Raw genomic sequence first — 27,949 nt, 5'->3', positions numbered from 1 at the left:
GCACAGCTCAGGAGGCATTTCCCGGCAGGCCTAGGCTGAGCAGAAACCCCTCCCGAGGGCTCTGGTGACATCAGAACAACCCCCAGACTCACCCTGCTTCCAGTGCAGTCCCTGCCCACAGCTTACAGCCAAACACCCCAAGCCAGCCCGGAGAGAGCAGCTCTTCTCTCCCCAAGCGCCCTGCACCGGATCAGGGCCTCCTAGTGAGGCTCTGAGCCTAAGGACTGGCAGCTGCCGCTGATCGCCCAGCTGGGGCTGGGCTTAAAGTGCAGCTTTGCAGCTTAGCAGGGCCGGCAGCTGGGACCCGGGTCGTCACGGCTGCAGGGCACCTCTGGGGGGCGCTGTCCCAGGGCGGGCGGAAGGGTGCTGTCTCCAATGGCACCCTGCTCAATTATAGCGCCCAGCGTGCACGGAAAGGCCCCCTGCAAAACGCTGCTATGAACAGAGAGGCAGAGGCCGTGTTCATTTAAAGAGCTTTATTCGCTTCAGCGGGTCACAGCTTGGATCATGTGGTGCATGGGGAGGTTAGAGCGAGGGAGCAGCTGAGTTCCCCTTTCCCCTCCTCCTGTGTGACTACAGGTCAGGGGGCCCTGGGCCTCCCGCCCCCGCCAGGGCTGCTCTTGCGGGCGGGCGGCAGCTCGCCCTCCCCGCGGGTGATCGGAGCACATAGAAATGGGAACGCCTGCCACGGGAATGGGGGCTGGGCTCGGCCTGTCGAACTGAACAACCAAGGGCAGGAATTCTCGGAACTGGGCTGTGGCTGCACCCACCCCCCTCCCTGGACAGAGGGACGGTTCGACAGAGAGGGAGGGGGAGCCTGAGCCCTACAGTGGGCTGGGCACAATCAACTGTCCTCACGAGCCAGAGCCAGGCCCGAGTTCCTCCCCACTTCTCCATGAAACGCAACGGGGAAAGGGGGGGCAATGGGTGCAAAACCTCCCTAGAGCTCTTCCTCCCCAGGCTTGGGCTAACTCCAGATGGCAGAGCCCTGCGCTTCCCCCACTTAGCCACAAACCAGCCGACTCAGGGCCTGTCTTTTATCCAAATGAAATCAAGGCTGGCTGGCGGGAAGGGGCAGAAAACGCCAACCTATGTGATGGCTTCTTAAAACCAGCTGGGCTTTCCATTCAGAGTGCCCCTCTCTTCCTCCCACAGAGACTGGCCTTCTCGGCCGGGGGGCAGGTTGTGGCAGCCTGGAAGAGGTAACTTTATTTACAGTCTATAGGAATGAGTGACATAACCTGTATCCGCACAACTGGATCCAAACAGAGTAACTACACTGGATCTCTCGAGGGAGGGAGGACGGGACTCGTGGGGCAAAGCAAAAGGGAGTGATTGCAAGATTCCCACACACAGAGAGAGCCAGATGGGTTCACTAAAGTGATAAAAAGCTAGCAATGTGAAACGGGTGTGAGCACAGTTTGCATACACTAAACCTGGCACATAGCTGGAAGCCCTGTCTGCACACGGCACACCAGGGGGAAACAGTGTGACTTGTGGCTGTCGTCCATGGAAATGAACCCCAGCCCCTCCCCTGGGCACAGACAGCAGGGAGAGCCCCCCTTACAAGCTGATGGCACAGGGGAAGCCAGACTTGTCTTCCCCACTCTGGCCACCCCCTTCTTGGGAATAGAGCGGTCTCAAGTCTGCATTCGAATCCTGGAAATGGCACTGCATCGGCTCGAGGGTACTTAAAGAAATTAAAAAATCCACAGCTACATGGCAGGGTGGGGAGAGCGGGGTACATGCGAGAGTCACAGCGTGTGCGCACACGTCAGTCTCGGATTCGGAGCATTAGATTTCCATCGACCCGGCACCGCTCCGGTGGCCCAGCTGCTGCTGGTCCTCGTGCACTCCTCCTCTGCCCAGTCTGGGGGGGGGGGAGGGATGTGTGTGGGGGGGAATCCAGCAGCCCGTTCCATGCCACGCCGGCTCAGTCTACAGCAGGCAGGAGGTGTCTGCCGCCCGCTTCCTCAGCTCTTTGCCCATTTTGTGGTGGTGGTGCTGGGGGTGGGAGGGGGTGCCGCTCAGTCTGGCGTGGTCAGAGAGCTGGCCGCCCAGCAGCTGGGTGTCTTGCACATGCCCGGCGGAGGAGCCGTGGCGGTGCGCCTCAGAGCTCTCCTCCGGCTCCACCCGCAGGTAGGCCTTGACCTTGTGGTGCCGGGCTTTGCTGTCGCTGAAGTCGATCACCCGGCACTCGTACGTCCCCTCGTCGGTGGGCTTCACCCTGGAGAGCCGCAGCTTGTGGGAGATGTTACTGCCGACCACCTTCACCACCTGGCGGGGAGCGGGAGAGAGAGCACAGGGCTGAGTGCAGAAGGGGTCCAGGAAGGAGCTTCCCTAACCCCCACTACGCGCCTGCTTTCGCACCAGCCCCTAGCGCGGCAGCCCGTCCCTAGCCCTCCCACTTTCCGGTCACACCTTTCTCTGCAATGCCCCCAAGCAGCGGTGGATTAACCATTGGACCAACGGGGGACCCTGGAAAAATGAGCACCCCACGTCCCAACCCGCTCTGCCTGCCTGGCGCTCCCGTCAGGAAGTGGGGTCGGGGTGCAGGGGCTTGCCCCGCTCTGTCCGCCTGCCTGCTGGGGCACAGGACTCCTGCGCCTCGACCCCGCTCCCCGGCAGGAGCACTGGATGGGCAGGAGAAGCCTCTGCACCCCAACCCCATTTCCCTGGCAGGAGCATGGGAAGCGGGAGACTCTAGGCGGAAGGGGTGTGGAGGGGCCCCCACTTGCTCTGGCCCAGGGCCCCACAAATCCCTAATCTGCCTCTGCCCCCAAGAAGGGCGCCAACAGCTCAGGGCTCGGTGGGGCCCTAGGCGTCAGAGTCACCGCTGCTCCGCTCTTGCTCTGGGCAGAGCAAATCGTTTGCTGCAGCCCTTGAAAAGCCTTCCCCAGGTCCAGAGTCCCCGGCCCACACGAGCTCCGTCTGCCCCCTGGCTGCACAGCGCCCTGGAGGGCCGTCATAGCTAGAGGGAGAAGAAGAAATACGGGGGGCACGGGATCTGGGTCTCTGCTACAGCCCGTCATGAGACAGCGGAGATAGTGACCCCCAGCGCCCGGCTGCCAAGCATGGAGATGAAGCAGCCCACGCTTGTGGTACATGCCATTCGGCCAGTCCTAGGAGAAACAATCCTATTCAGCCACTGGCCGGGACATAACGCCATCTCCTCTAATGCACCCCCCTCACCTCCAGCCTTCCCAAGGCAGCAGGGCATGGCCGCTGTGCACGATGGGATCCTTCAGCCCGCAGCTGCTCAGTCCCGAGATGATGAAATCCCCAGCACTCTCCACCGCGCTGTGTTTGAAGATCGATGCAGAACCACGCAGGCTAATTAGCTTTTCTACCAAATTGATTTGCTCTTAGTATTTATCACCCAATGAAATTTAAGACTTACGCACTAGTCCAAGCTGCTGCTGCTGTTGGGTGAGGTCAATAAATCAGATTTATAACCCGCCCTGAGGCCCCTGGCTCTGTTCCCTCTAATCACACTGGATGGGAAAGGCCATTTTTCTCCTTACCACTCCACTGGTGAGCTGAGGAGTCGGCGGGGTTTAGCGACTGGCCTGGAGGCTGCAGCCTGGGAGTCGTGAACCCCTTGCTGAAGAACCAACAGGGCAGAACCAAACCCAGCCGCAGGCTCAGAGAGCGGGCGAGACCTGTCAGTGGCCTAACGAATGGACTCACTATAGGGCTGCATGTGCTCTGCAGCTGCAGCCGTGGAGCCAGAGATACTGAACTGATGCCCTAAGATGGGAGCAAGGGGGTCGGGCTGGACGCACAGTTTGGGGAGCTGGCCTTACGCAGCTCGACAGCAGCCACGGATGGGGCTCTCCTGAGACCTGCAGGCGGCTGCAGATTGCAGGGTAGCAACACGTAGCTTGCTCTGCCACATCCCCTTAGCAGCGTCTGCTAATGGGAATCTTAGAGAGCTGCCAATGGGCACTCCAGCTGAAAACCCAGCGGAGAATTGGCATGCAATCTCACCCTGCCCTCTGCTGGGGTGGAAGGCCCTGTGGGGCAGCAAGGAACCAGAACAGCAATGCCAAGCTGTCGCTAAGTTTTTTCACCCTGCATTTTCAAAATGCAACATGAGAGTTAGCTGGGCAACAAGCTGCCAGGGAGTCAAATACTATCGATGAATTTTTAGAATGGGCTGGATAATTTTGTGACCAAAACTCACAGCTGTAGCCGCACAGACTAGGGGGAAAGGGTCAGCAACTCTCATGCTCCTGATGGCAGCAAGGTCAGGAAGGAATTTAAATAGCTGTTTGCATTTATATCGCACTTTTCATCCGCAGATTTGAGAGCATATTGCAAAGCTGAGCAAAAGATCATTATTCCCATTTTACAGATGGAGAAATTGAGGCCCAGTGACTGGAGACCAAGGTCACGCAAGGAGGCATGAATCCCAGTCTGCTGCCCTGTTCCACCGGACAATGCCATTTCTCCAAGTACAGCATTGTGTCCAGCCCTGGCTGTCTCCCCTTGAGACAGATACTGCTGAGATGGGGAAGGCTAGAGGTCTGGCTAGAATTTACACACGACACCAAGTATTGCAGACCCAAGGATTATTCAGCCTTGAAGGGAGGTGAGCTAGCTGGTCCTTGCTGAAGCTTGGGAGATTCTGAAGGGTGTTATGGGAAAGGATCAGTTCCTCCTTTTAACTTTGTAATACAAGAGCAAGGAGTCTCTTAAAGAAATTAATGGCTGGCAAATTTAGCACTAATAAAAGGAAACCTCCTTTGCAAATCTTGCAGTCAGTCTGTGGAATTTGCTGCTCTAGTGGGTCTTAGAGTCCCATTTTGGGGCTGGATTATAAAAGGGCTGGATAATTTTATGATCACTAATAATATCTGCAGTGATGCAGGCTGAGATAAAAGTAATGAAATGTCATGCTTCAGGGTGTGAAGTGACCGCCACAGGGGTCAGGAAGGAGTATTCTCCCCTGGTGCAGCACTGGACTCTGGGCTAGATGCTGGAGGGTTTCTTTTGTACCCTCTCTCTGATGCACTGGATATTGGCCATGCTGCAGCTGGACACCGATCGCCTTGGTAGCCCAGCAGTCTCTCCTGGCATGGCCAACGCTGCCCTCCTAGGGAAATGCAGTCGCTGTATGGGCATAACTGCCCTTCGGTGACAGCCCGAATGCACCAAGCCAGCAGCTTGCTAATGACCTCAGAGACATGGGCACTTGCTCTTGCCTCCCAAGCAGCTGGAATAGCACCTTGAAATGCCACCCAGGGCTGAAAGTTTGGAACCTCCCCCCCGTACAGACTCCTTTGAAAGCGGCCTAGTGCAAGGCTGAAGTCCCCCTTAGTCCCCCGGGCGCACAGGTCTGGAGCTGGCCTCTGCGCGGGGCTGAGTTTCATCCTGGCTGAAAAGACGTGAATGGGGATTGAAGCAGTCAGCTTCCGAAGGTGGTTCCTGGTTCCTGGGCTGTAATGCAATCAGAATCTCTGAGACCGAGAACCTTATTTATGATCTGACTACGTCTGAGCGGGCCACAACCGGCTCAGGGAGCTTTCAGTGCAATGTCTTCCGCACGTCGTTCGCAGAGCCCTGCTTTGCTTTCTGGGGCCGTTAGTTTTTCCTCTACTTGCCCTTTGGACGTTGCACACAATTTACCACGGTCACTTGCAGGGACGGCTCATCTCCCTGCATTTCTTTCCCAGTCTCGAAACGTTTAATAAGCACGGGCATTTAAAACAACAATCAATCAATAAATGTTTTCAAAAGCGAATCTCTCCCCGTGGCCTGAGCTGGAGGAGTGTCACACCCAGCCTGCCTGGGAATCAAGCGTAGTTATGCAGGGAAAGGCGCTGCTCACACTCGGGCATCCAAGTAACTGCCTCATTATGCTGGGAAATGCAATTGCGCAGTTAAACAGAAGACCCCGGCCCCAGGATCGTTCCACAGCTTCTGCCCTCGTGGCCTCCAGCTGATTCCCTTTGCGCTCCCCCCACTCCTCTTGCTAGCTGGGAGTGGCGCCGTGGGGGGCGGGGGTCCCAGCTGGCTGGGGCTGAGGGAGGGCCGGTGAGCTTCTCTTTCATTGTAATGTTACGCCCTCAGTCTTCACCACGCAGAGCGGAGCAGCCGCATGCCTGGCGGCCTGGGCATGAGGCCAGTGAGCAGCTGCGGATTGTCCCAAATGCCCATGGGTCCCCGCTAAATCGTGAAGGCACCACGGTCCCCCACAGGGAAGCCAGGGTGCTCAGCACCTCCAAGAGGCATTTGCCGCATGGCCCCAGGCGAGCATTTACCGGGTCCATACACATTGGACTGGCAGGGGCCAGACTGATGGGCCCTGAAGCAAACCCCACGCCAGACAACACTGGCACCCCCAAACGGAGCAGGCTCACCCAGGCCGTCTTGGGCCGAGTAGCTAGGAAGTCAGAGCTGGTGCTGGATTTAGGTGGAAACCAGCCAAACCTTGGCAGTTTCCAGAGAGCTCTGGAATCACTCGAAACCAGCCCAGAAAAGGGAAGTCGCAAAAGGAGCGGGCCTGGCGTTTTGCAGAGCTTGCTTGCCTGGCAATGCTGCTGTTTTTAAGCTCACCCCTGTGACGCAGCGTATCCCACCGAACCTGCACGGTCCCACGCACGCCCGGCTTTCCAAAGCCACCAGAGCAGGGGCACCTCTGGGGAGCCCTGTACCTGAGCTGCTCGTTTCCAAAGGTCCCGCCAGCGAGCGTTACCGGGACAGGCTGGGACCCCACTGGAGGAGGGGAGCAGGGAGCTGGACCCAGTGCCATTTTGTGTAACCCTCCCACCACTGCCCTTGCCCGGGCAGGTAGCTGATCCAAACCGACTGGGCTGGCATCCCCAGGCCTCTCACACAGGCTAGCGCTGCCGGGGTGTCAGGGGAGGAAAGCACTGGGGGCTGAGATGGGGATATTTTCGCCTGTACAATCACTCCAGTCCATCAAGGACTTCTTCCAGTGTGTGTTCAACCCAGTCTGACACAGCCACACTAGCTGGAGCCATTCCCCACTGTGTGCCTTGTCGATACTGCACCTGTAACCACCAAACCGGCGAATGGACTGAAAATACAAAATCGTGCATTTCTGCAGTGTCCACACGTCACACAGTTCCCAGCCCCGGCTGTGACAGCACCTCAGGGCGCGCGCGAGGCTGGTGCATCGTGCGACGCTCTAGCATGACTCCAGCGTAGCCGGTTGGTGTGCTGTCAAGGCTCACCGTAATATGGGGTCAGGAAGGAATTTCCCCCCAGGTCAGATTGGTCATGAAGGTCACTTTCCAGGATTAGCTGGGTTTAGCTCACTGAATTGCCACAACAGGGACCTCAGACATGGTGCCCCTCACCCCCACCTATTCTCCGCCTGTGCACAGACCAAGCTAAGCCCCCGGGGGCTGTGAGACCGTGGTGGGTTAGTGGGTGGGTGCTGGTGGCCTGTGATACACAGGAGCTCAGACTTGACCTGGTGGTCCCCCTACTAGCCTTAATTTCTACGTCTCCGAGCCCAGTGATGGTGGTTTACACATCGCCCACAGCAGCCTGCTGACACTCGGTCCAGGAGTCACCTCCCCTCCGCTGAATGCAGCAGCTGCGACAGCCCCCGGGGTTTGCAGGGGAGAGCGAAGCCCGGGCACAATTACACAAGGCGTTTCAGGGGAACAGGGAGAGCCTCTCCCTGGAATCTGGCCCTGGCACGTGGATTAACGTCCCTGAGTCTTATGAAAAGGTTCTGTGTGCTCGGATGACCACGAGTAGCTGGGATCGCCGTTTAATCTCTCGTCAACGGCACAGGGACACCCTATTTCCCAGAGACGCTGAGTCAGAAGGGGAAGCCCCTCTGTCTGCAACAGTAACACGATGACGTGGGTGTTCCCGGAGCTCTCCCATATGAACAGTGAGCAACCTTCGCTGCGAGTCGGCTTCAGAGGGTTCACGAGACCATAGCCCAAGGGGGCACGGCCCTAGGCTGTTACACAGAGTCCACACCTGAGCCAAACTCAGACTTGTGCAACCCCACTGACGTAGCAGAGTCCCTGGATGCCGGGTCTGAATCGGGCCCTGAGAACTTTTGAAACAGCAGGACTCTCACGAAGGCGAGTTGCTCTAATCTCAGCACCGAGGCAGTAGCCCGACGGGTGCTATAGAGCAATTTCAGCCAGATCAGGGGTTTAAACATGTCCACATGTTTGAAATAAATGCCCGGCGGGACAACGTGTGAAGGGTGATGAATGTGGGCTCGACATTTTGGAGACGACCCGTCTGACTAGGTCCGGGGGGATACACTCTGTGTGCTGGACTCCATGGGGGGACGTCATTATTGTCATAAGATTTACCCATGTTAGTCCCCACACACTGAAATGAGAGTACACGCCCCCAAGTCCTGAGGCTTGGAGTTCGACCAGCCTGGGGGTTTCCAGTAGCCTGAGAATGTATCTGTCTTTTCAGGGCCCAATCCTGTGAGGTACTGAGCACCGTCAACTCCTGCCAAAGAAGACAGGAGTTTGGGGAGTGCCACAGCTCGGGGGGTGAGCTCGGCTGTTTAACTCGGCACAGAACACAGGAGTGATGTGCTGGGCTTGCTCGGACCTTCCCCGTGCTAGCTCGGGGCTCTGAAAATCCCAGGCAGGCAGAGCAATGGCAATTAGAACCAGGGCTGTTAAAATATGATGTTATTTTTGTCAGTCCCGGCCTGGGCAAAGCCCGCCTCCACCCTGAGCTGCGAGATAATTGAGAAGCAAGACTCTGTGACGCACCTGTCTTATCAGAGCCACAGCAGCGAGAGCGCACGCGGGAGCCAGACCGACAGGGGGGGAGCGAAGACGCCAGTGACAGCAGGCGGCCAGGACCATGTATTTTATTTAACTAATTGGTGTCTCCTCGTTCTGTTCACGTGAGCCGAAATGTCTCTGGCCTCCGAATCCGCTAAGTCAATTTGATTATTTTCTCCTTAGTGTAAATGTGTTCCCTAGATGCCTCAGGAACTCAAAGAAGATCTATCCTGGGCTGTCTGACACCCTCCGTTCGGGGAGTTCGACAACGGGCTGGTGATGAGTTTCGGGGCTTTCCCAGAGCTCAGGCCAGCTCGGACTGAAGCAGCTGTGCTCTGGGGCGGTGACGGGAAGGGGGGGGCCTGCAGCGAAGGTGCAAGCCTGGGACTCGGGCGATCAGTTTCCAGCTGTGACCCAGACACCCTGTGTGCGAGGAGCCAGTCGCTCCCTCTTGGGGCCAGGTTCTCCTCAACATCGGCAGGCAGCGTACAGGGGCCGTAGTAGGACTGAGAATTCGGGTCTTTGGGCCTCAGCTCCCCGCCTGTAACCCAGGGCTGGAAACCTTACGTGGGGCCGTCTGGTCTGGTCAGACCGTGAGCTCTCGGGGGCAGGGACTGTCTCTCGCTACATGTTTGTGCCACCCCCAGCATGCTGGGGCCCCGCTCGCAGCCAGCACATCCAGGTGCCCAGGCAATGCTCATAAACAAGTGCGAAGGTTCAAGGCTGCAGCCCTCCTCATGCCAGCAACCCGCACTCATGCAAGGAGCCCCACCAGAGCCACAGGCCTGAGCGCTCCTGCAAGGATCCAACGTCCCTTGCCGCCCATGAACACCACTGGGGAAGGAGGGCTCTCAGCACCTCACAGCACTGGACCCTTCACATCAGCTTGTGCAGCGACTGAGCTCCCAAGTTGGCTGGACACCACACCTGGCTGTGGGGCTAGCTGGAGCCGTGGGATGACCCAGCAGGCATGTGCCTAGCAGCCCGAACGGTCCCAATGCTCCAGTTCAGAAGCGCTGCTGCAGTGTATCCCTCAGTCGGATTTTCCCTCTGGATTCTCCAGCCCGAGAGCGCCCCGTCTAGCAGCCTCAATGGAAGCAGAAGGGAAGCCAGAGTCTTTGGCCCAAACCATTTCTCTCTCTCACTGCCCTCCCTGGCAAAGGCCTATGACGGGATTTATCACGAGGTCACTGGGCAGAGAAAGGGCACCGCTCCGCCGGGCCCGACAGCAGGCGCTTAAGAAGACCCCAAAGAATTTTAAAACACTGCAGAAAACATAATTGCTTCAAGGCCTAAATGAGTCATTTTGTTCTAATGGCCCCAATTCAGGAAAGCGCATAAGCACGTACTGCACTGTACATCAGTGAGACTTGAGTGCACGCTTAAATGCTCTCCAGAATTCAGGCTTAGATTCCAAAGCAAAGCCCCCGGGAGAGACTCACTCCGCACAGTGCCCTGGGTGCAAGCCTTCACTGCGGAGTGGCCACCAGCTCCTGACCACAACATGCACTGGTTCTCCCACCGGCAGCTTTTCAAACCGAGTTGAAAAAAATCTTTGGTCTTTAAAAAACAGAACCGTGCAATTTTTGCCCAAGCTTCCAGTGTCTCGGGGACCAAAGTTACAGCTGCACCCTCAATTAAAGCCCCTCGCCAGAAATCATTATCCAAACTCACGCTTATTTTTGTCGCCTCCTTCCCAGCTTCTTCCTGCTGAGATGCTTTTAGCTGTGGGGAAGGGAGGAATGGGGGTGGGGAGAGAACAGAGAGAAGAGAACCTATTAGTTCAGCTGGAAGGGGAGAAAAACCCATCAGACTAATTCACACCTGAGCCCGTAATGGATGCTTCAAAGGCAGACGGGAGAAGAGGGGCTGGCGGGGAGAGCTGGCGTTTAGGTGGTGGAGGTAGCGTGGAGGAGGGGAAGCAAGCGTGCTACTGAGTGAAAGTTCCAGCAGTGAAAGGAAAAGAGGAAAAATTTATCCTGCTTCAGCCTTTCAGCGCTGAACGCTGCACCTGGAAAAGGAACCAGTCCTGCCAGCTAGCACTGGCTGCTCCCGGCCAGAGAGACCTGGCAGACTGCAGATTAGAAAGGAGTTTGCAATGCAAGGTGATGACACCAGGCTGCAACAGGCAGAGAGGCACCAGGCCAGAGACTGGGGAGATGCTCCATGCTGGGAGCACTCCGAGGATGCTGCCGTCAGCTCTGGGCCCCTCCGCACCAGGCAGATGATGACAAATAGGAAGGCAAAAGCTGAATGAAGGGCCTGGGGCGAATGATTTATGAGGAGAGATTAGCAACATGCCGCTGGGCTAAATGGTGGCTAAGGAAGGCAGGGATCACTGGGATGGATGGCCAGGAGTAACAGGACCAGTCTGGGAAGAGGAAAATGCAGGCTGGATGTCTGGAAACCCAGACTTCAGAGCAGGGAATAATCCGCCCAGGGGAAGGGGGTCACTGGGCCCAGTGATTTAAGGGTGGTCTGGGAAGAGCCCTGGAGAACACACCGGGCAGGACCCTGCCCCAGCCCCAGGAGCCTTGCCACACAGAGCATCTAGGAGTGAACAGACGTTCTTTGCATGGGGACGAGGCCGCTGCTGAGCCCGGGCACCGTCTGGGCAGCACAGAGGGGCCTGGGATAAAGGAAATGGAGAAAGGGACGGGAGGGGAAGAAGCCAGCCATTCGCTGAGCTGGTTGTTCTCTGCCCTCTCTCTCCTCACCCCTTCCAGGTGACATTCACCCTGCTGCAGAGAGCCGCACCCCACCACAAGCCTCCCACGAGGGGGAGCTGTTCCAGGAGCTGAGCACAATTTTCCAAGGTGGGTACCTAAGTGACCACTCAGCTGCCCTGGGCTCTGTCTGAGTGTCCAGGCACAGAACTGTTCAGCCTGCAGGTGCCAAGCAGCATCGGTGGGCGCTGGGGTTGCCCAGCACTATGCAGGAGACGCCCTGCAGCTTACAGGCTCTGCTTTTATCTTCCGCTCCTAAATCCAAATATCGCGGCCACAGTTTGCATGTAACTTCTTTAGCACGTTGCTCTTGTAATTGGCTGGCCGTGATACCCCAGCTTGCCGGGCCATCTGGGAAGGCCTGGGTGCTGGGGCCGACTGTGCAAAGCGGGAGTCTCTGACAGCCTGGGCCCACAGAGATAAGCCCGGACTGATCGGTAAAGGCTCCTGGCTGGAATTGGGTTTTAGATTTGGGGTTTGCATTAGATTTCAGTGTCGGGACGACCCTCCTGCGTCCCCATTCCCCTCCCCTCTGGGCTCTGCGCTGCTTCACAGCTCAGCACTTCCCCCGAGGAGCAGCAATGAACACTTCAATCTCTTTGGTCACTTGATTACAGACCTAAAGGTCGCAATATTACAACAAAAAGACTTCAGAAACAGACTCCAGCGAGAGACTGCTGAATTGGAATTAATTTGCAAACTGGATACAATTAACTTAGGCTTGAATAAAGACTGGGAGTGGATGGGTCATTACACAAAGTAAAACTATTTCCCCATGTTTATTCCTCCCCCCTCCCACCCTGGCTGTTCCTCAGACGTTCTTGTCAACTGCTGGAAATGGCCCACCTTGATCATCACTACAAAAGGTTTTCCCGCCGCTCTCCTGCTGGTAATAGCTCACCGTACCTGATCACTCTGGTTACAGTGTGGAGGGTCACACCCATTGTTTCATGTTCTCTGTGTATATAAATCTCCTCACTGTATTTTCCACTGAATGCATCCGATGAAGCGAGCTGTAGCTCACGAAAGCTCATGCTCAGATAAATGTGTTAGTCTCTAAGGTGCCACAAGTCCTCCTGTTCTTTCTACTAAGCTGTGCAGCAGCATCCTCAAGCGCAATGGGTCCTCTCCGTCTGCTCCCCTAGTGTTTGGGACCCAGGTGTCCGAGCTCTGCGGCATGGCATACAGCTTCCTCCCTGGAAGCCTCCATGCCCTGCTGCAAACTCCTGAGAGTCACAATCTCCCACCCCCGCCCATTCTATAGCAATGCTGTCGAGTGATAGCATTTCTCTGACACTTCTCTCAATTTATGGTAATACCGGTAGCAGTGGACTGCCAAAGACACAAGAATACAGCCTCATTAAAATACCTAAAGCTGCCTTTCCATTATTTGGCCCTTATCTCTGTGTGAACAGAAAGAGAAATAAAGAGACAGCTGTTTGCCAGGACTGATATACAGCACAAAGGGGGAGCAGGCGGTGGGGGGATGGACAGTGCATGAGGCAGGGGAGAACACAGGCGCACAGAGACAAAGCCATTTGCGATACTATCAAACCCCAGCAGGATCGGCCAGCTGGTGTGAGAGGTAACTGGGGAAAGAGACACACCATGGGGAGGCCACGCACCCTCCGGCTGCTCCAGCCCAGCCAAGGTGCAGGGCGTTGGCCTGCAGGACCCTGGGAAGTGACCTTCCCTGCTTGCATCATCCTGGTGTGATCCCTGATGGCGGGGCAGGGACCCGCGGCCAGAATCCTTCCTCCCGTCTCGGGAGGGAAGGGGAAACAGACTCCACCGCGAGACTCGGGTTCTGGGGAAGGAGATGGGAGAGCAGGGAAAGAGGAGCTGAATAAAGAAGGAAAGGGCCCAATCCTACAAGGTGCTGGGCTCCTACAACTCCCCGTGGCTCTGGCTCCTCCTCCAAGCAGCTCAGCACCACGGAGGGGGAAGTTCCCTTAGCTCCAGGGGCGGGGGGCTCACTGGGATAAAGTCTCTGTATTCAGCCTGCTGGAGACACACACACCCTGGGCAAACAATAATAAAATGGCTCATCCCAGAGATGCCAGCTGACCGGGAACACTGCCTGGCTGCCGGCAGCAGCGGCAGGAGCAACGGGAGGGGCAGGAGGCTGGTGGCAGGGGAGTGCCCGTGAGCAGGACCCCACCACCAGCCCCTGGCCTTGCGGGAGGGCAGGTCTGGTTTGCCAAAGGCAAATGCCAACAGATCTCAGGGACTAATTCCGAGGCAGAGAAGCCAAGCGCCGGGGGTGGGGGGGTTACCTGGTTTGAAGCCCACGTCTGTTTGTCTGTCCAGTCCCGGTGATTGCGAACGTACCACCACTGGATCTCGAGCGAGTAGGAGGGGGAGCCGCTGCCTCGGAAGGAGCAGGCCATCTCCACGTCCTCCCCGGCGTGGGCCGTCATGTCGTGCGGGGTCTCTGTGAACAGGGCTGCAGGGGAGAGAGAAGGGAGAGCCAGCCCCCCGTTAGGGACTGCAGGGCACGCATCCTCAGCTGGCCAGACCCCCTCCCACAGCCCCCGGCCTCTGCTGGCCACGGCACAGCCTGCGTCCAGGCCCGTCAGCAGAAGGTATTCACTGGAAAGATCCCATCCCCCGGGGCTGAGGAACGGAGACTGGCCGCCACCTTCAGACCCACTGAGGCTTTTCTGCACCAGTGGGCGTCAGCCCAAGCCGAAGCCATCTGCCTTGTGCAGCCTCCGTGTTCATTTAACTCTGGGCTACACGGCTTAGCCCTAGCCCAGGGACCGAAAGAGACCAGCTTCTGTGCGGAGAGTCTGCCCCAGCGTATCCCATCCTGGGAACGATCCTTTCCGTACAAACAGGGTCATTCAAGTCAAAGATGTCTGCTGGGCCTGGTTCACCTCTCACATTCGCCAGTTCTACACCTGAAAACCTTCACTGGCTCCCCTGCGCTTTCCCCAGACTCCTGCCCGTGCGATCAGCACCAGACCCATGGGCTTTTTAAAAGAAGAAATATCCGGCCTGAGAAAGACCCAGCAGCATGCACAGGAGAGCGAAGGGGCCTTTCGGATCCTGCTCTCCCAAGCCGACTGTTCCCGGGTGCTTCCCGTTCCAGGACATGCAAGATGTCTATGTTACGGGATCTCTGCCTAGTAAATCCAACACAATCCCAGCGCTGCCTAAATCGAAGTATAAATGAAAAACAAATCCTCATTTAATGCTGCCCCAAACAGTCTCCCACACGCCATATGGTTTGCTTTTCTCTCGCAAAACAAATATTGTTCAGAGGTGTCATTAGAATTCTTTTCCTCGTCTCTGGAGAGTATTGTTCCCCTGTCAAGTGTCTGCAATGGGCAGGTCATTCCGGAAATGCTATTGTCACAATCAATGACATATCCGACCGACAGCTTCTATCCTGTCAGGAGATTCCACCCCGTCCCCACCCTCTTTGGTTAGACTCCCCGGGGCTGAGGGTTTAGCACCTGAAAACTCAAAGCCTTCCAGAGTTTGGAAGCCCCCACGCTTCCACACTGAACAGGTAACTTCCCTCCCAGGAGTGTTTCATTTGGGTGAAACGCGGGCAGCTACTTTATCAGAACCAGCTCATTCCACCCTGCTCTGTGCTGACTTTCCAGCCACCAAGATCCCCAGAGCTGCCCCTCAAATCCTCCAACTCCTGCCCCAATGGCTTTTCCTGCCTCTGCGATTCATGCTCGGGAGCTGATTTCTTTAGAACTGCGTGTGCCGCTTCCCCGTGGGTTTCTTGCAGAGTTCTGATCCAGGCTGAAAACTGAATTATTATCAGCCCAGACAGAAAAGTTAATACCTTTGCTATCTCTCCGTCCCTCTGGACGCATGGAAATCCCGTAGACTTATCGCTTTCCTTTAATCCATTTTAGCAGGGGAGCTCAGGAAAATACATTGCATAAGGGGCTTAACAGGCATCCCCGTCTCCTTGCTGAATTCCTTGCGGTGCTCCTCCCAGGCCACCCATTCAACTAAGGGACCCCAGACACAAAGAATTACAAAGGCTTCAGTCAGCGCAGGAAGGGATCCCAGGGATTCCATAACATCCAAGCACTGGAAATAAGTGCGAATTACAGGTCTGCGTGAAAGCGCTCTCTTGATTCAAGCTGGCTGCATAAAAAGGATGAATGGCCCCCGTCTCCTGGTTCCAGCTACTCCACGACACACAGCCAAGGGCTGCGCTTCTTGCTCCTGCAACATCAGTGCTGGGGCCATTACCATGAAACAATTAAACAACAATGACGCTAACGTTCTCAGATTATGGCCTAATCAGGATCTCGCCCTCCAGTTCCAACATCAGCAAAAAGTACAACCGATGGATTTCTCTGTCTGCAGCTTGTGTGTCAATTTCCTGCTCACGGGGTCCAAGGGCCACCGGCAGCCAGCGTATGGTGCAAACTCCTCCCACTGCTCTGACGGTGTGCTTTAATCCTCGCCCACAGCCCCACCTATATGGCCCTCAGTGCCCCAAATCCCAGCCCCAGCATTCCTGCCCTTCCAGTCCTGGCCATGGCAGAGGGCCTTGCCAATGCTGCTCTCCTCCGACTTGCACAACCTCTGCTGTCGCAGCCCAGGCAGGGGGTCCCCAAGCTGTGTTGCCCTGCACCTCAGTCCTGGGAGCAGAAGCCCTGCTATCCCAGTCTTCAATCTCTCGACAGCAAAGAGCCCGGGTTTGGCGAGGTGGAAACTGTCCACCAGGGGCTTGAACAAGTTCTGGCCGTGGCAGCGAGGGCTCACCAGGCCTGGAGCACCCACTCCAAGGACAGAGGGCACCAGCTTGCTTTAGAGCCTCAGCATTGCTCGGCGACGCTCGGGAACTGCTCCCTATGGAGCCAGCCAGGACTATGGGGGAACCTCCTCTCTGGGAGCAGCCTGTCTCCAGGACACACAGCTCACCCGGCTTCCACCTTCCTGGGTCTGACCTTGGAGCATTCAGCATCCTCTGCCCTTCCATGCGCTTCCCACAGCCAGTCCGCCCAGGCGGGTGTCACAGAGTCCCCAGGCGATGCTGTGGAAATGCTCCCCACGAAGCCAGGCAGGACTCTGGGGAAGTCTCCTTTCTGTGAGCAGCCTGTCTGCAGGACACACAGCTCACCCGGCTTCCACCTTCCTGGGTCTGACCTCAGAGTCTTCAGCATCCTCTGCCCCTCCGTGCGCTTCCCACAGCGAGTCCGCTCAGGTGGGGCTCCTGGGGAAGCTAGAGAGTCCTGCCCCCCAACTCCGCAGTCAGACGGGACTGTCAGCCAGCCAGTAAAACAGAAGTTTTATTAGACGACAGGAACATGGTCTAACACAGAACTTGTAGACACAGAGAACAGGACCCCTCAGTGGGGTCCATTTTGGGGGACAGTGAGCCAGACAACCCCGTCTGCACTTCACTCCTCGTCCCCAGCCAGCCCCAAACTGACTCCCCCTCCAGCCCCTCCTCCTCTGGGCTTTGTCCCTTTCCCAGGCCAGGAGGTCACCGGATTCCTCTGTTCTCCAACCCTTTAGCTCTCACCTTGCAGGGGGGAAGGGCCCAGGCCATCAGTTGCCAGGAGACACAGTGTCGGCTATTTATGTACCGTGGCCCTTTGCCCTGCAACAATTACACCCCCTTATCCCACCACCTAGAGACTTAAGAAATGCATGGGGGAAACTGAGGCACTCCTACAGAATGCAGAGGAAACATTAAGAACAGTCCTGCTTTTTCACATGCACAAAGCCCTGGGCCGGACCCCGGCTCACACCCTGAGCCCCAGTGATACCCAGGAGAAGCTGCGATTTATGCCTCTCTCTGGCGGGGAACTGCAGTTCCCCCAACACTAAACAATGCAATGTAAAAGTAAATGACTATCAAGTAAGTGGGAAGCACTTTCCTTAATGAGTACATCCTACCGGGACTCCTGATTTCACTGCCACGTAAGTTCTTATTAATGCTGAGCAGCTTGTTTTCAGCATCTGCATTATTTGTTCTAAACACTGCACAACACAGCAACGAGAGCCGGTCATAACGCCGGCTGACCCTGCCCCCAGCTGTCCAGAACCCTGCTTTCTGACCACGGCCCCATCCTCACCTAGCACTACCCATGCCCCAGTTCCCCTGTGCACACAGAATTAGTGACCCTGGAGGGGAATGTTGAGGCTGAATTATCCCCAGTGGAATCCAGGCAAGAAACCTCAGGGCTGCGCCTTTCATCACAAAACGCACCTCCCCAGCTGCTTTTCACCTGTCCACCCAGGACACGTATTGCCCAAGCGCCCTGGGGAGTGCGATCTAACCTACATCCTCCAAGGGAATCTGCTTTAATTATAGAGTTTAAGGGGTGTAGATTGTGCTGGGTAGCCTGAGGGCTCAAGCCCATGTCTAAATTACTTGGGACACAATTAAAATCAGCTCCCACAGACTAGAATTTGGCAGATGAGCAGAGAAAAGGTTTGATTGAATCAAACATCTTCTTTCTTTCCGGTTTTAACTGGGAAGTGTGCGTATTAATTAACCTCAGGGCTCGGCCTTCTCAAAGGGCATCCGAACCAAAACCAGAGCTGCCTGCACTGAACCGTTCCCCTCCTCTGCGGTCAATAGGACGTCCACCCCCATGGAACCAACTTCTCACCCGTGGGAAACACGCAGCCGCTCCCTTGGGCTCCCTCTGCCTCCTCTTCAGCTCCACCTGGAACCTGGAGGAGGAGATATCCCGGCTGGAGGCGACACCAGCCTTTAGGAGAGCTTCTAGGGGCCGCTGCTCCATCTCTTGGAGGTCTGACGCTGTTGCGACTGTGTCTCCGAAAGGAAAGTGGCCGTGAAAGCCCCCGCGCACAACACCACATGGAACCGAGAACGAAAATTCAGACTCCCTGAGACGCCCCGTACAGAGACAAGGGCAGTTCCCTAACAACTGCCTTCTCTGAAGCCTCCCCAGCACTGCAGAGGATGCCAAGACGAGACGGGACCAGGCCCTTCTGCAGTGAGACAGAACATGGTCCCCAACGCGCTGCTGTCACTCTCTGTTGACTCTACTAGGGTTACAGGGCAGATTTACAGTGGTGTGACCAAGACCCTCATCTGGCCTCTATGTTCGTTCCCTTCCGGGTTCCCTCCAGCAGTACCACGAAGCAGAGATCTAGAACGTCGGCGCCTCCCCTTCCTGAATTCAGGTGTAGCTAGGATCTAGAGCTGCATCAAGACACCACAGTTCAGGGCACTCTCTGCAATGGGGCTTCCATACTCACTGCCTTAGATACTGCAGCTGGGGCCACGGACGCAGCTGAGGGCCTCAGTCTGTTACGTATTTATCCGCCGAGCCGCCGCGAGGCAGGGCAGAGGTACTCCCTCCGTGCAGGTGGGGAATGAGTCACAGGGAGGCTAAGCGGCTGGCCCAACATCCCTCCGGAAGTCTGGACAGAGCAGAGAATTGAACCTAGGTTTCCCAAGTCCTCTAACCGCTGGGCCATCCTCCCTCCCTCAAGCCAGCCATCTGCAAAACTGGGGTTAATTCAGATTTGGATCCAGGGCTGACTCTGAGCTTGGTGGCTCCACTGGAGATCTCATGAGAAAGTCTGTTCCAGACTATGCTGCAGGCCCCAGAGGCTTGGACTGGTGGGAATGCAGGCCCCTGCCCCCCGCATAGGTGCCTCCCCCTCCCCATCATTAGTCACTAAGGAGATCTGACCGAGCCTTGGCTGGAGCAGCCTCTACAATCAAGCCTCTTCCTTGACTCTGGTACCAGCAGCACGCCCAGCCCGGTGCTGACCAGAAGGCAGACGTCCTCCGTTTGCCAGCTCTGCCGACAGCACCGGCAGGTCCTGCAGATCAAAGATTTGCTCTAGCGGGATCTCTCCCCTGTGAGATCTCCCGGAGTTCCTCATCCTTGCAGCATCACCGTCCCCATCAAGTCAGCCCTGTAGGAGGGCCTGGTGAATGGCTACAGGGAGACAAGCTCAGTGGGGGAGCAAGTCTCTTTCAAGACAGCCTGAGTAACACTAAGGGGGAGGGGGGCGGGGCAACAAGCCCAGGAGGCTGCATTACCCCTGGGTAGGGCAGTTAACCCCATGATGCCCAACTGAATCACAACCAGCCCCCCTCCACAGGCCCCCAGCCAATGCATAAGCGAGACATTCTCGGGGTGACAGGACTAGCAGGTGCAAATGACTCTTCTAGGTGGAGCGGACACGCTGGATTCTGCTAGGTGAGGACGGCTGCTTTAACCGCTGGGGGCAGCTTTGGCCACTGGAGGGAGCCTGCTCCCTGGAGCTACACGTAGACGACAGCTATGAAGGGCAGGGGGGAGCCGCACTTTGGGCTGGCCTTGGGGACCATTTCAGCCCGATGCAGATGTTGCTATTTCCCAGCGAGGCCCCGCCTGCCGCAGACGCCCCACCATGTAAAATGGAGCACAGAGATTCCCAGGAGTGGCAGGTTGGCTCACAGGACTTGGTCTCAGCTTTGGGAGCTGATGGTGCCTGCAGTGGTGAGAGGAGGAGGACAAAGAGGAAATAATCTGATCCTCATTACTGTGTCTGTTACAAAATCGGTGTAACAGAAGCTTAAGACCGTAAAGCGGCTTATTAACATGAGCCTGCGAGAAAGGCACCTGGAAGGCGCGGCGAGTACAGGCTACAACACGTGCAGGGCCTCTGCTGCCAAGACGCCCAGGCGTTGAGAATGGATTTGTATTTGCCTCTAATCCTGGGTCCCTCTGTGACAACAAAGAGCAGGCTGGAGAAGCAAACACCAAAGAGGATCTTGCTGAGAGGGGCCCCCGCCATCTGGAGGAGTGCTGGCACGCACGGCCGGCACGCTTGAAACGTACCAGGAAAGGAAAGGCGACAGTTATATCTGCTCCAGCAAGATGCTCACCGCCTGGCTGAGAGCAGCCCTCGGCAAAGCTGACCTTCTGCTCCCCTTTGAGGTCCCGCCAAGACCAGCAGCTGGTTCTCAATCAGCAGCAAGCACGCTGCCATCCGAACGAGGCAACACGGGCTGTCAGCAGGGTGCTGGGATTGTTACAAACCTGTCCTGGGCCAGGCTCAACACGGGTTGTGACCTCCTCAGCTTTCAGGCAAGCTGAGGCCAATACAATAACTGGTCGCTGCAGCACAGAGGGCTGGTTTGGTGCCCGGGAAAGCCAGTGATCTGGCACCAGTCCGTCCCCAAACCACGTGATGGTGATGGGGACATTCCATAGGACACTTCCCCAGAACAGCCACCTCAACCCTGCGCTTGCCCCGTGATGGGCTTTGATCATTGTAACTCTCAGCCCCACCGGCCCCGTCGCCACTCCAGCTTTTGGTGCTACCCGTGAGCGAAGTCCACGAGCTGAAAGCCATGCAGCCCCTCCCCCACCAATGCCATAGTTAGCTGGGGCCGGGGGCGGGGGGGTTAGAGTGGGACCAGGCCCGACGCCACCTGAGTAGACGGCACCGGCCAAGGGATGCACTAATTCAGCACCATGCACCTTCCAGGTCCGTGTGACGCCCCCAGTGAAATGACCCGGCGTAACCCCGGCAGAGGGTGGCCATGCAGACACCCCACCGCACCCCCACAGCCCCCGATGATGGGTGCCTTGCAGTGCTCAGGGGTCACGGAGGGTGCGGCTGGGCCACGCTGGCCCCTCGACTGCTCCCAAATCCAACATGGCCGCAGCGGCTCCTCCAAGCTGGGCAGCAAGGCCGTGAACGTTCCCCTCAGCAGGAAGCCCTACGGGGATGGACGTTCCCCCCACCCCGGCCCTGAAGGGGTCATGGTGGTGCGGGTAGGGCCAATTAACCAGATCCGGCGGAGCGTCTGGCTTGACTGACGATGACGAGTGGCTGATCAAGCCCAGCTGGCTAAAGGATAAAGCCAGGAAGCCTGCAGCAGAAAGGGGCTGCAGTGTGGAAGCCGGTGGTCACTCTCTGGGCTTAGAGAGGGAAAAGGAGGAAGCCCGGCAGCAAGAGACGTGCTGGGATCCTGGCCCTGGGGCAAGGGTTTGCCCAGCACGGGGAGAAGAAAGCCTGTGGGGGGCAGAGTAGGAAGCAGCCCAGGGAAACGGCAGCGTGAGTGGAGATTGCACAGAACCTGGCTGCTGATGGGGTCTCTGGGCTGATACCAGAGTAGCAGGCAGGCCTGGGTTCCCCTGCCAGCCCTCAGAAGTGGCACCGGATTGTGGGAGATGCCAACTGGACAGCTGGTCGGGAGGGACTGAGATAGCCCGGAAGGGGGCACTGTACAGTGACGTAGCGGGAGGGCTGGGACATGACGCGGGAGAGAGCACCCCGAGTTGCAGAGAGAGGGTCCGGGGCAAGCCAGCGATGGAAGGGGGGGCCGGACCAGAGCAGCGCCCATTCCCCAGACGCAGCCAGGAGGGGGGGCTGCAGCAGTGAGTGAGCCCTGTGACACCCACCCACAGCCGGAGCCGGGGGGCCCTGCTTGTTGGGGGGTGGGGAGCAGCCTGACCCGGGCCAAGCGTTTGCGACACGCAGACAGAGACCTGCTGCTCTCACGGGGCTGCTGAACGCCGTGCGACGCCCGATGCGGCTGCAGCTGAGTGTGCGTCTGCTACACCCACTCCAGCCTCGCTCGTCCAACGGACAGCATGGACAGGCCCTCTGCTCTCAGCCCAGCAGCTCCCCGACTGTCCCTCCCGGCTAACGGGACATGCTCGCAGCACCGCTGGTCTGAACAACTGCAACGGCTCCTTTAAAACCTTCCCCTGGCCACTGGCTACCACCCCCACATTGCTGGCTGCAGCTGGGCCCCAAGCCACAGGGCCAGGGAGGAGGGGAGGCTAAACTGGAGTGACCGGCCAGCTGGAAATCGTCCATCAAAAGGCAACAAAGAGTGAAACGGGCAGTAAATAATCGCTGACAGGGAAAGAATAGGGGAGTTCCTCCCCCTCCCCCCACTGCAGCCCTGCTTGCCCCAACGCCCCAGCACTTCATTCTCTGCTCCTTTCCCCCCGGCTTCCTCCCACCCCCACATCTGGCCAGTCCAGTCTCCCTTTGTCTCACCCCCACCACCTCTCTCAGCCTCTCATTAATCCTGGCTCCCACCTTTCCCACTCCCTGTTTCTGCCCCGTCTCACTCTCCTCCGTGCTCATCTCCTCCATTCCCACCCCCACCTCCGAACTGAGGGTTTTGTCTCGTGCCCCCATCTCCTCTCTCAGTGGCAGAGACGGCCCGTCCATTTCATTGTCGATCTGGCTCCACGGGCACTGTCTGCTCATTAGATCATAACCCGTTGCCAGGAAGATTAATATGGTCACAAAAGCTGGATGTGGCCTAATGTCTGGGGAAAGCGCAGTGTGTCCCGGGTCACAGGGCTGAACGTCGCAGCCGGGCAGTGTCCCTGCAGGGGATGGCAGAGCCTCACTTCCTAGCGTCGGGCACTCTGGCCAGCTCGCAGCTGCTGGTCACACCCAGACCCCCGTGAGGTGACTTACGTTGCACTCTGACTTGCGGGCATGCAGCTCCTTTCCACGGGCGGGTAACGTGGTAAGTACAGTAAATACATGAACAACTGCACTTCACCGTTTGCTCACACGATCATCACGTGTGTGTGCTCAGTCACCGTCACGGCGTGTGCAAAGCTGTGCGTGCATTGTTTGCACGGGCAGTACTCGGAAAGCCTGGACCTAGCGCACTAGCCGTCCTTTTCGAAAAGTATAAAATAGCTGCCATATTTCCTGGGCATGCCGAGTAAAGTGCCCTCCCCGCATTGGCATTGCAACAGCAAGTCATTCACCAAATACCCGCCGCAGAACTCTGCTGGCATCTCTAATGTCACTGGTGCAGGAACAAAGGAAGCAAAGAAAGAATCACCGGAGGTCCCTTTAAATTCTGTGGGATTGCGCAGACGGCTCAGGGAAATGGCTAGCAGCTAAAAATCTAAACTGCTCATAAGGCCTTGACTAACTGCACTAATTCTCACATTTCATTACAAACTCCACAAGAGACCAGCCGGGCTGGAAATCATGTTGCCTTCTTTCTGGAATTGGTTTTTGCTAGAACTGGCGCTATTTCAGAAGAGCAGGAGCCCAGGCCCAACACAAAGGGGACTCCAGAAATGAGAAATTCACATTTATTTGAAAAGGGCCATTTGTCAAATTACATTTAAAAGCAAAGTCTGAGTCTAAACACTGCTAACAGCTAGAGATAATCATCTTTCACGCAGACCCAACCAGAGCACCCCAAGTATCCCGTCCCAACTACCCATAATGCACTGCAAAGAAACTGGCATCAGAGACGAGATGCAAAGGCGTGGGCTGGATGCAGTCTTTCTGCCCTGGGCTTCTCTGCTCTTCCCTTTGCAGAGCACTGGGGAGTGACGCTCCACCCAACTCCCAGCACATCAGGACTTCTCAGTTTGAGATTGATGGAGCGCGCTAGTCTGGCTGATAGATAGACAGCGAGACACTGTGTCTGTGAGTGAAAGGAAGGCAGCGCAATAGCATGGGTGTTAGATTAGTGATAAGGTGATGGACAGAGAGAGAAATTCGGGATGAAGGCTCAGTGACAGAGGAAACAGAGAGATACTGTAGGTGATATTTTATCTAGCCACCCTCCCTGGGAACCAGTGCGGGCAGAGGGTGTGGAACTGCAATCCCCAGTAGGTACAACCAGCAGAGAATAGCATTTCAGAAAGTGGCTGATCAAGCCCAGCTGGCTAAAGGATAAAGCCAGGAAGTCTGCAGCAGAAGGGGGCTGCAGCGGTGTTGCAAGACCGAATGCACGCAGTTGGGATGCAGACACCATGTTCTGTAAGGGCTTTCTGCTGACGGTGGTATAAACTGGAGATGGTTCTCAGTAGGTCAAAGTCCCCCTTGGTTAGCTGGGTATTTGGGGGGGCCGTTCTTGGTGGGAACAAAAGAAATAAAAATAGACTGGGTCCAAACGACCCACCTATTCAAGGGTCCCATGCTGCCCCCAATAAATCAAGGGGGGCTTGGGGTCAGGGTCAGTCAGAGGGTGCAATCCCTGCCTTCCAGAGGAACGTTTCACTGGAGCCTTTTTCACTGTTAGTTGCTATTTAACCTTTCGGCAATATTGGCAGATGCTAAATAGAGCTTTCTATAACGGAAGCCACGGCCCCTTGGGCTACAGAGGTGCCCTTGCAGGCCCTGTGCCTGGGGAGGGCTCCAGCCCACCCTGCCAGCGGTGGATGAGCCGCCCGCTGCTGGCAGTGTTTGTACATGGCTGGGGGCTGCCAGACGCAGACAAGGAGGGATTCTGCTTTTCTAATTCAGAGTGTGTACATGAGCTTCATCCACAGGCCCAGGTCTATGGAGATGGACCACGTCGGTACCGCACAGAGAGATGCTGGGATGGACACGCTCACACACACACATGCATGCACACGCAGGTCTTGCCTCTGTATCTGTGGGTCTGGTATTGGGCGGAGGGGACGGGTGTCTCGGAAACACAATGGGAAATACAGAACACCACAAGGACACTGGATTAGGGTTTCAGAGTAGCAGCCGTGTTAGTCTGTATTTGCAAAAAGGAAAGGAGGACTTGTGGCACCTTAGAGACTAACCAATTTATTTGAGCACAAGCTTTCGTGAGCTACAGCTCACTTCATCGGATGCATCAAATAAATTGGTTAGTCTCTAAGGTGCCACTAGTACTCCTTTTGGATTAGGGTTGACTATTCACAGGAAGCAACAGACCGATTTCACAAACTCAGCCCTCTCTCCTGTTAGGGAGCAGGCATCTCCTGGCTGGTTCGGTTGTTCCAGCAATTTCTTCAGACATATTTCTGCCCGCGGACTGTCATAAACTGACTGATATCTGCAGGATGACTGGTCACTTAAATTACACGGTGTTGCTACTGATTGTGCAAGCACTTCCAACCCAAAGTGTGGCTCGTGACTCCCTATATTCATGTGCAAAGGCACTGGTTCCCATGGGAGCGGAGGGGTCTGCACTGAAAGGCACAGAGCTGGTCCCCAGATGAAAAGCTAGATGCTCAAACGTTCATGGAACATGAAACAGACCAGGGCACAAGCTCAAACTCCTTAAAGTCAAACATGTGTGAATATGGATTTGCAGCATTCTTCTCACACACACACACACACACGTAAACTAACCCAAAAGACCCACATGGAGTGTTCCAGTTACACGAAGTGGTAGACGAGGAAGCAAAGGGCAGGAACATCACATCACACAGCTGCTATCAGAGGTAAAATAAAGAATTGCTTTAATGAGGGTTATGATGTTACTGCCTCTGATCAGTGTCGGTTTCAGCGAAGTTGGCCCCTGGCAATGAGCTGGAGAATGGTCCAGGCAAGTGATAAACAGTTTGGGGTCCCCCTGGAGGGAAATCCTAGGAAAGATTGATAGTGGCGCAGCCTTCGGAGGCGACGATAAGGATGACTGCAGGGGCCTTTTATAGCAATACTGCGAGGCCTTTTATAGCAATGCAGCGCGGACTCTTCTTTCTCCGACAGCCCTTTCCGGCTCCGCTGAACCTGCTGTGCCACCAGCACTCCGAAAACACAGTGCACGGCGCGGGAGAGAGAAAAGTGGGAGCACTTCATAGAAAAGCCCCCGAGGCCTTTGCTTCCTGCCTCTGGGATCAACAGCCCAGCCCAGGGCTGCTCAGCAGAGACCTCCCTGTGCCATTCCTACACGAGGGCTGGGGGAAGCCGCCACATTCTCAAAGCGGCAGATCGCGGTGGCCAGCAAGGGAAAGGCGCTTCTCGTTCTGCTCAGGTCTAGAAGCAGGTCAGAAATTCACCGATTCATCCATTAAAACTGGCTGGGAACTTTGGTCTTTCCCAGGCAGGTCCCCGTGTATCTGGGATATTCCCTGCTCAGGCCATGCTGGCTAGTCGTGCTCGGGGGCAGTTCCTCGGCTAGATAAATGTTCAAGCACTTGGCATTGCTGTTTTTCTGCTGCAATCCTGTTGCAAATACTTGTGCATGTGAATCTAAAATTCAGTTTCCACAAAAGCCTGTGCATGAAATTCACTTTCCAGGACTATTTGGCCTGGTGAAAACGGATCGCACAAGTGTCCACTGAGCGAGAACACGGGGGAAGCCAATTCATTACGAAACTGGAGCTGCAATCATCTGCAGTGTAACGAATGGCATGTGCGGATGTACGCTCCCAACCTGCTGCCACTCGTGACAGGCCAGAGGCGGAGACAAGGGCTGGACGCCTCGGCTTAAAAACTACGGATAGCTTGAGACCGACAGTTCCCTGGTTTCCTCCCACATATACTCTGTAGCTGCTCAGAGCTCTCACTCCAGCCCAAGCCGGTTTTCCCAGAACAGACATGGCAGGATCCTGCCTTCTCAGACTCCGACTCCTGTGCCCAGGGCAGAGCAGAAAAGGAAACGTTCAGTGGGATGCCCATGCAGGCCAATGCTCCTCTCCCGGCATGAGGCTGCAGAGCTGTGGACTAAGTGTAACGCACGAGCTTCGCCGGTGCGACGGTCTCCCACTAGTGGCCGGTCACCAACAAGGAGAACTGGCTGTTACGCTCCGGGTGCTGTGACTGCCAGGAGCTGGGAATGGGCGACAGGGGATGGATCACTTGGTGATTCCCTGCTCTGTTCCTTCCCTCTGGGGCACCTGGCCCTGGCCGCGGTCAGCAGCCAGGATACTGGGCCAGATGGGCCTTTGCGCTGACCCTCTGTGGCCGCTCTTGTGCTGTTCCTTACAGCCGATGGAGTTGCTGGCCATGGTTTGTATGTTTGACTTGTGGTGTTGTGTGTCCGCAGGTTTGGCTTGTGGTGGGAGCCAGAACCTCAGTGCTTTAATCCCAGCTCCCACTGCAGCCTGGGGCAAGGCTCTTCCTCTTGTGAGTAGCCCCATTCATAAGGAGGGTCACAAACAGCAGCAGGTCCTTACCCCTGCTCTCCCCAGGGCAGAGAGGGGAAGGCTGCTTTCCCTGGGGAGCCCGGAGGGCCAGATGGGTGAGGATGGTGCATGGACATTGCAAAGCGCTCCAGAAATGCTGAGCCATAAGCCCTTCCCTGACAAGATCTGGAAGTGCCCAGCACACTGCCCCTTTCCCACCCGGTTAGCTCCGAAGCCCTGGCCCCTTTGCACCTTGCGCTGCTCCCCCTCCCCTGACATTGCTGCTGTGTCCTCTTAGCCAGCAGGCAAAGGAGAGAGTGACTTTAACGGGCTCAGTGCTCCGATGGTTTATAGCCACTGCCTGTCATAAACCGAGGAAACCAGGATCGATAAATCTCCCAGGAAACAAAAATCAGGGGAAATAAAATGAACTCAATGGGGAAACACAGATAAACGGAATTGAAAACGCCTGCTGGGACAGCCTGGTGCTGTCATAAACCTGAGATATACCGGTCGGCTCGCTGTCTCCCCACCGTCGCATAGCATCCGTTCTGCAGCCCAACTCCCGACAGGGGAGGGCAGCACAGACCAACCCACCGGGGTCGCTCAGCACAGCCAGGAGCTCCTGGTAGCTAAGGCAGAATGAGACCCCCGGGGAGAAGCTGGGGGGGGGCGACCAGCACTTTCCTGGGAGGTGGTT

At 56.5% G+C, this 27,949-nt stretch overlaps 1 protein-coding gene across 3 annotated transcripts in view; it reads right to left on the bottom strand.

The window, feature by feature from the left end:
- Window positions 1–461: 461 nt before the first annotated feature.
- The window catches only part of VSTM2L (V-set and transmembrane domain containing 2 like), a 43,913-nt gene continuing 16,425 nt past the window's right edge, over window positions 462–27,949 (bottom strand). For 2 of the 3 annotated variants that reach the window (XM_037877171.2, XM_043527438.1), the window contains exons 2-5: window positions 13,753–13,922; window positions 10,425–10,475; window positions 3,193–3,300; window positions 462–2,277 (exon numbers count right to left, since the gene is read on the bottom strand). In XM_037877171.2, the coding sequence (XP_037733099.1) occupies window positions 1,939–2,277; window positions 3,193–3,300; window positions 10,425–10,475; window positions 13,753–13,922 (668 nt within the window). In that variant the 3' untranslated portion in view covers window positions 462–1,938. The remainder of the gene's footprint in view (window positions 2,278–3,192; window positions 3,301–10,424; window positions 10,476–13,752; window positions 13,923–27,949) is intronic. The other variant, XM_043527439.1, reaches the window with a different exon arrangement.

The sequence above is a fragment of the Chelonia mydas genome, chromosome 13 (assembly GCF_015237465.2).
Source record: "Chelonia mydas isolate rCheMyd1 chromosome 13, rCheMyd1.pri.v2, whole genome shotgun sequence".
Lineage (NCBI taxonomy): Eukaryota > Metazoa > Chordata > Testudines > Cheloniidae > Chelonia > Chelonia mydas.
Note: the sequence above shows the minus strand (reverse complement) of the source record. Positions and strands in the feature narration are given on the sequence as shown.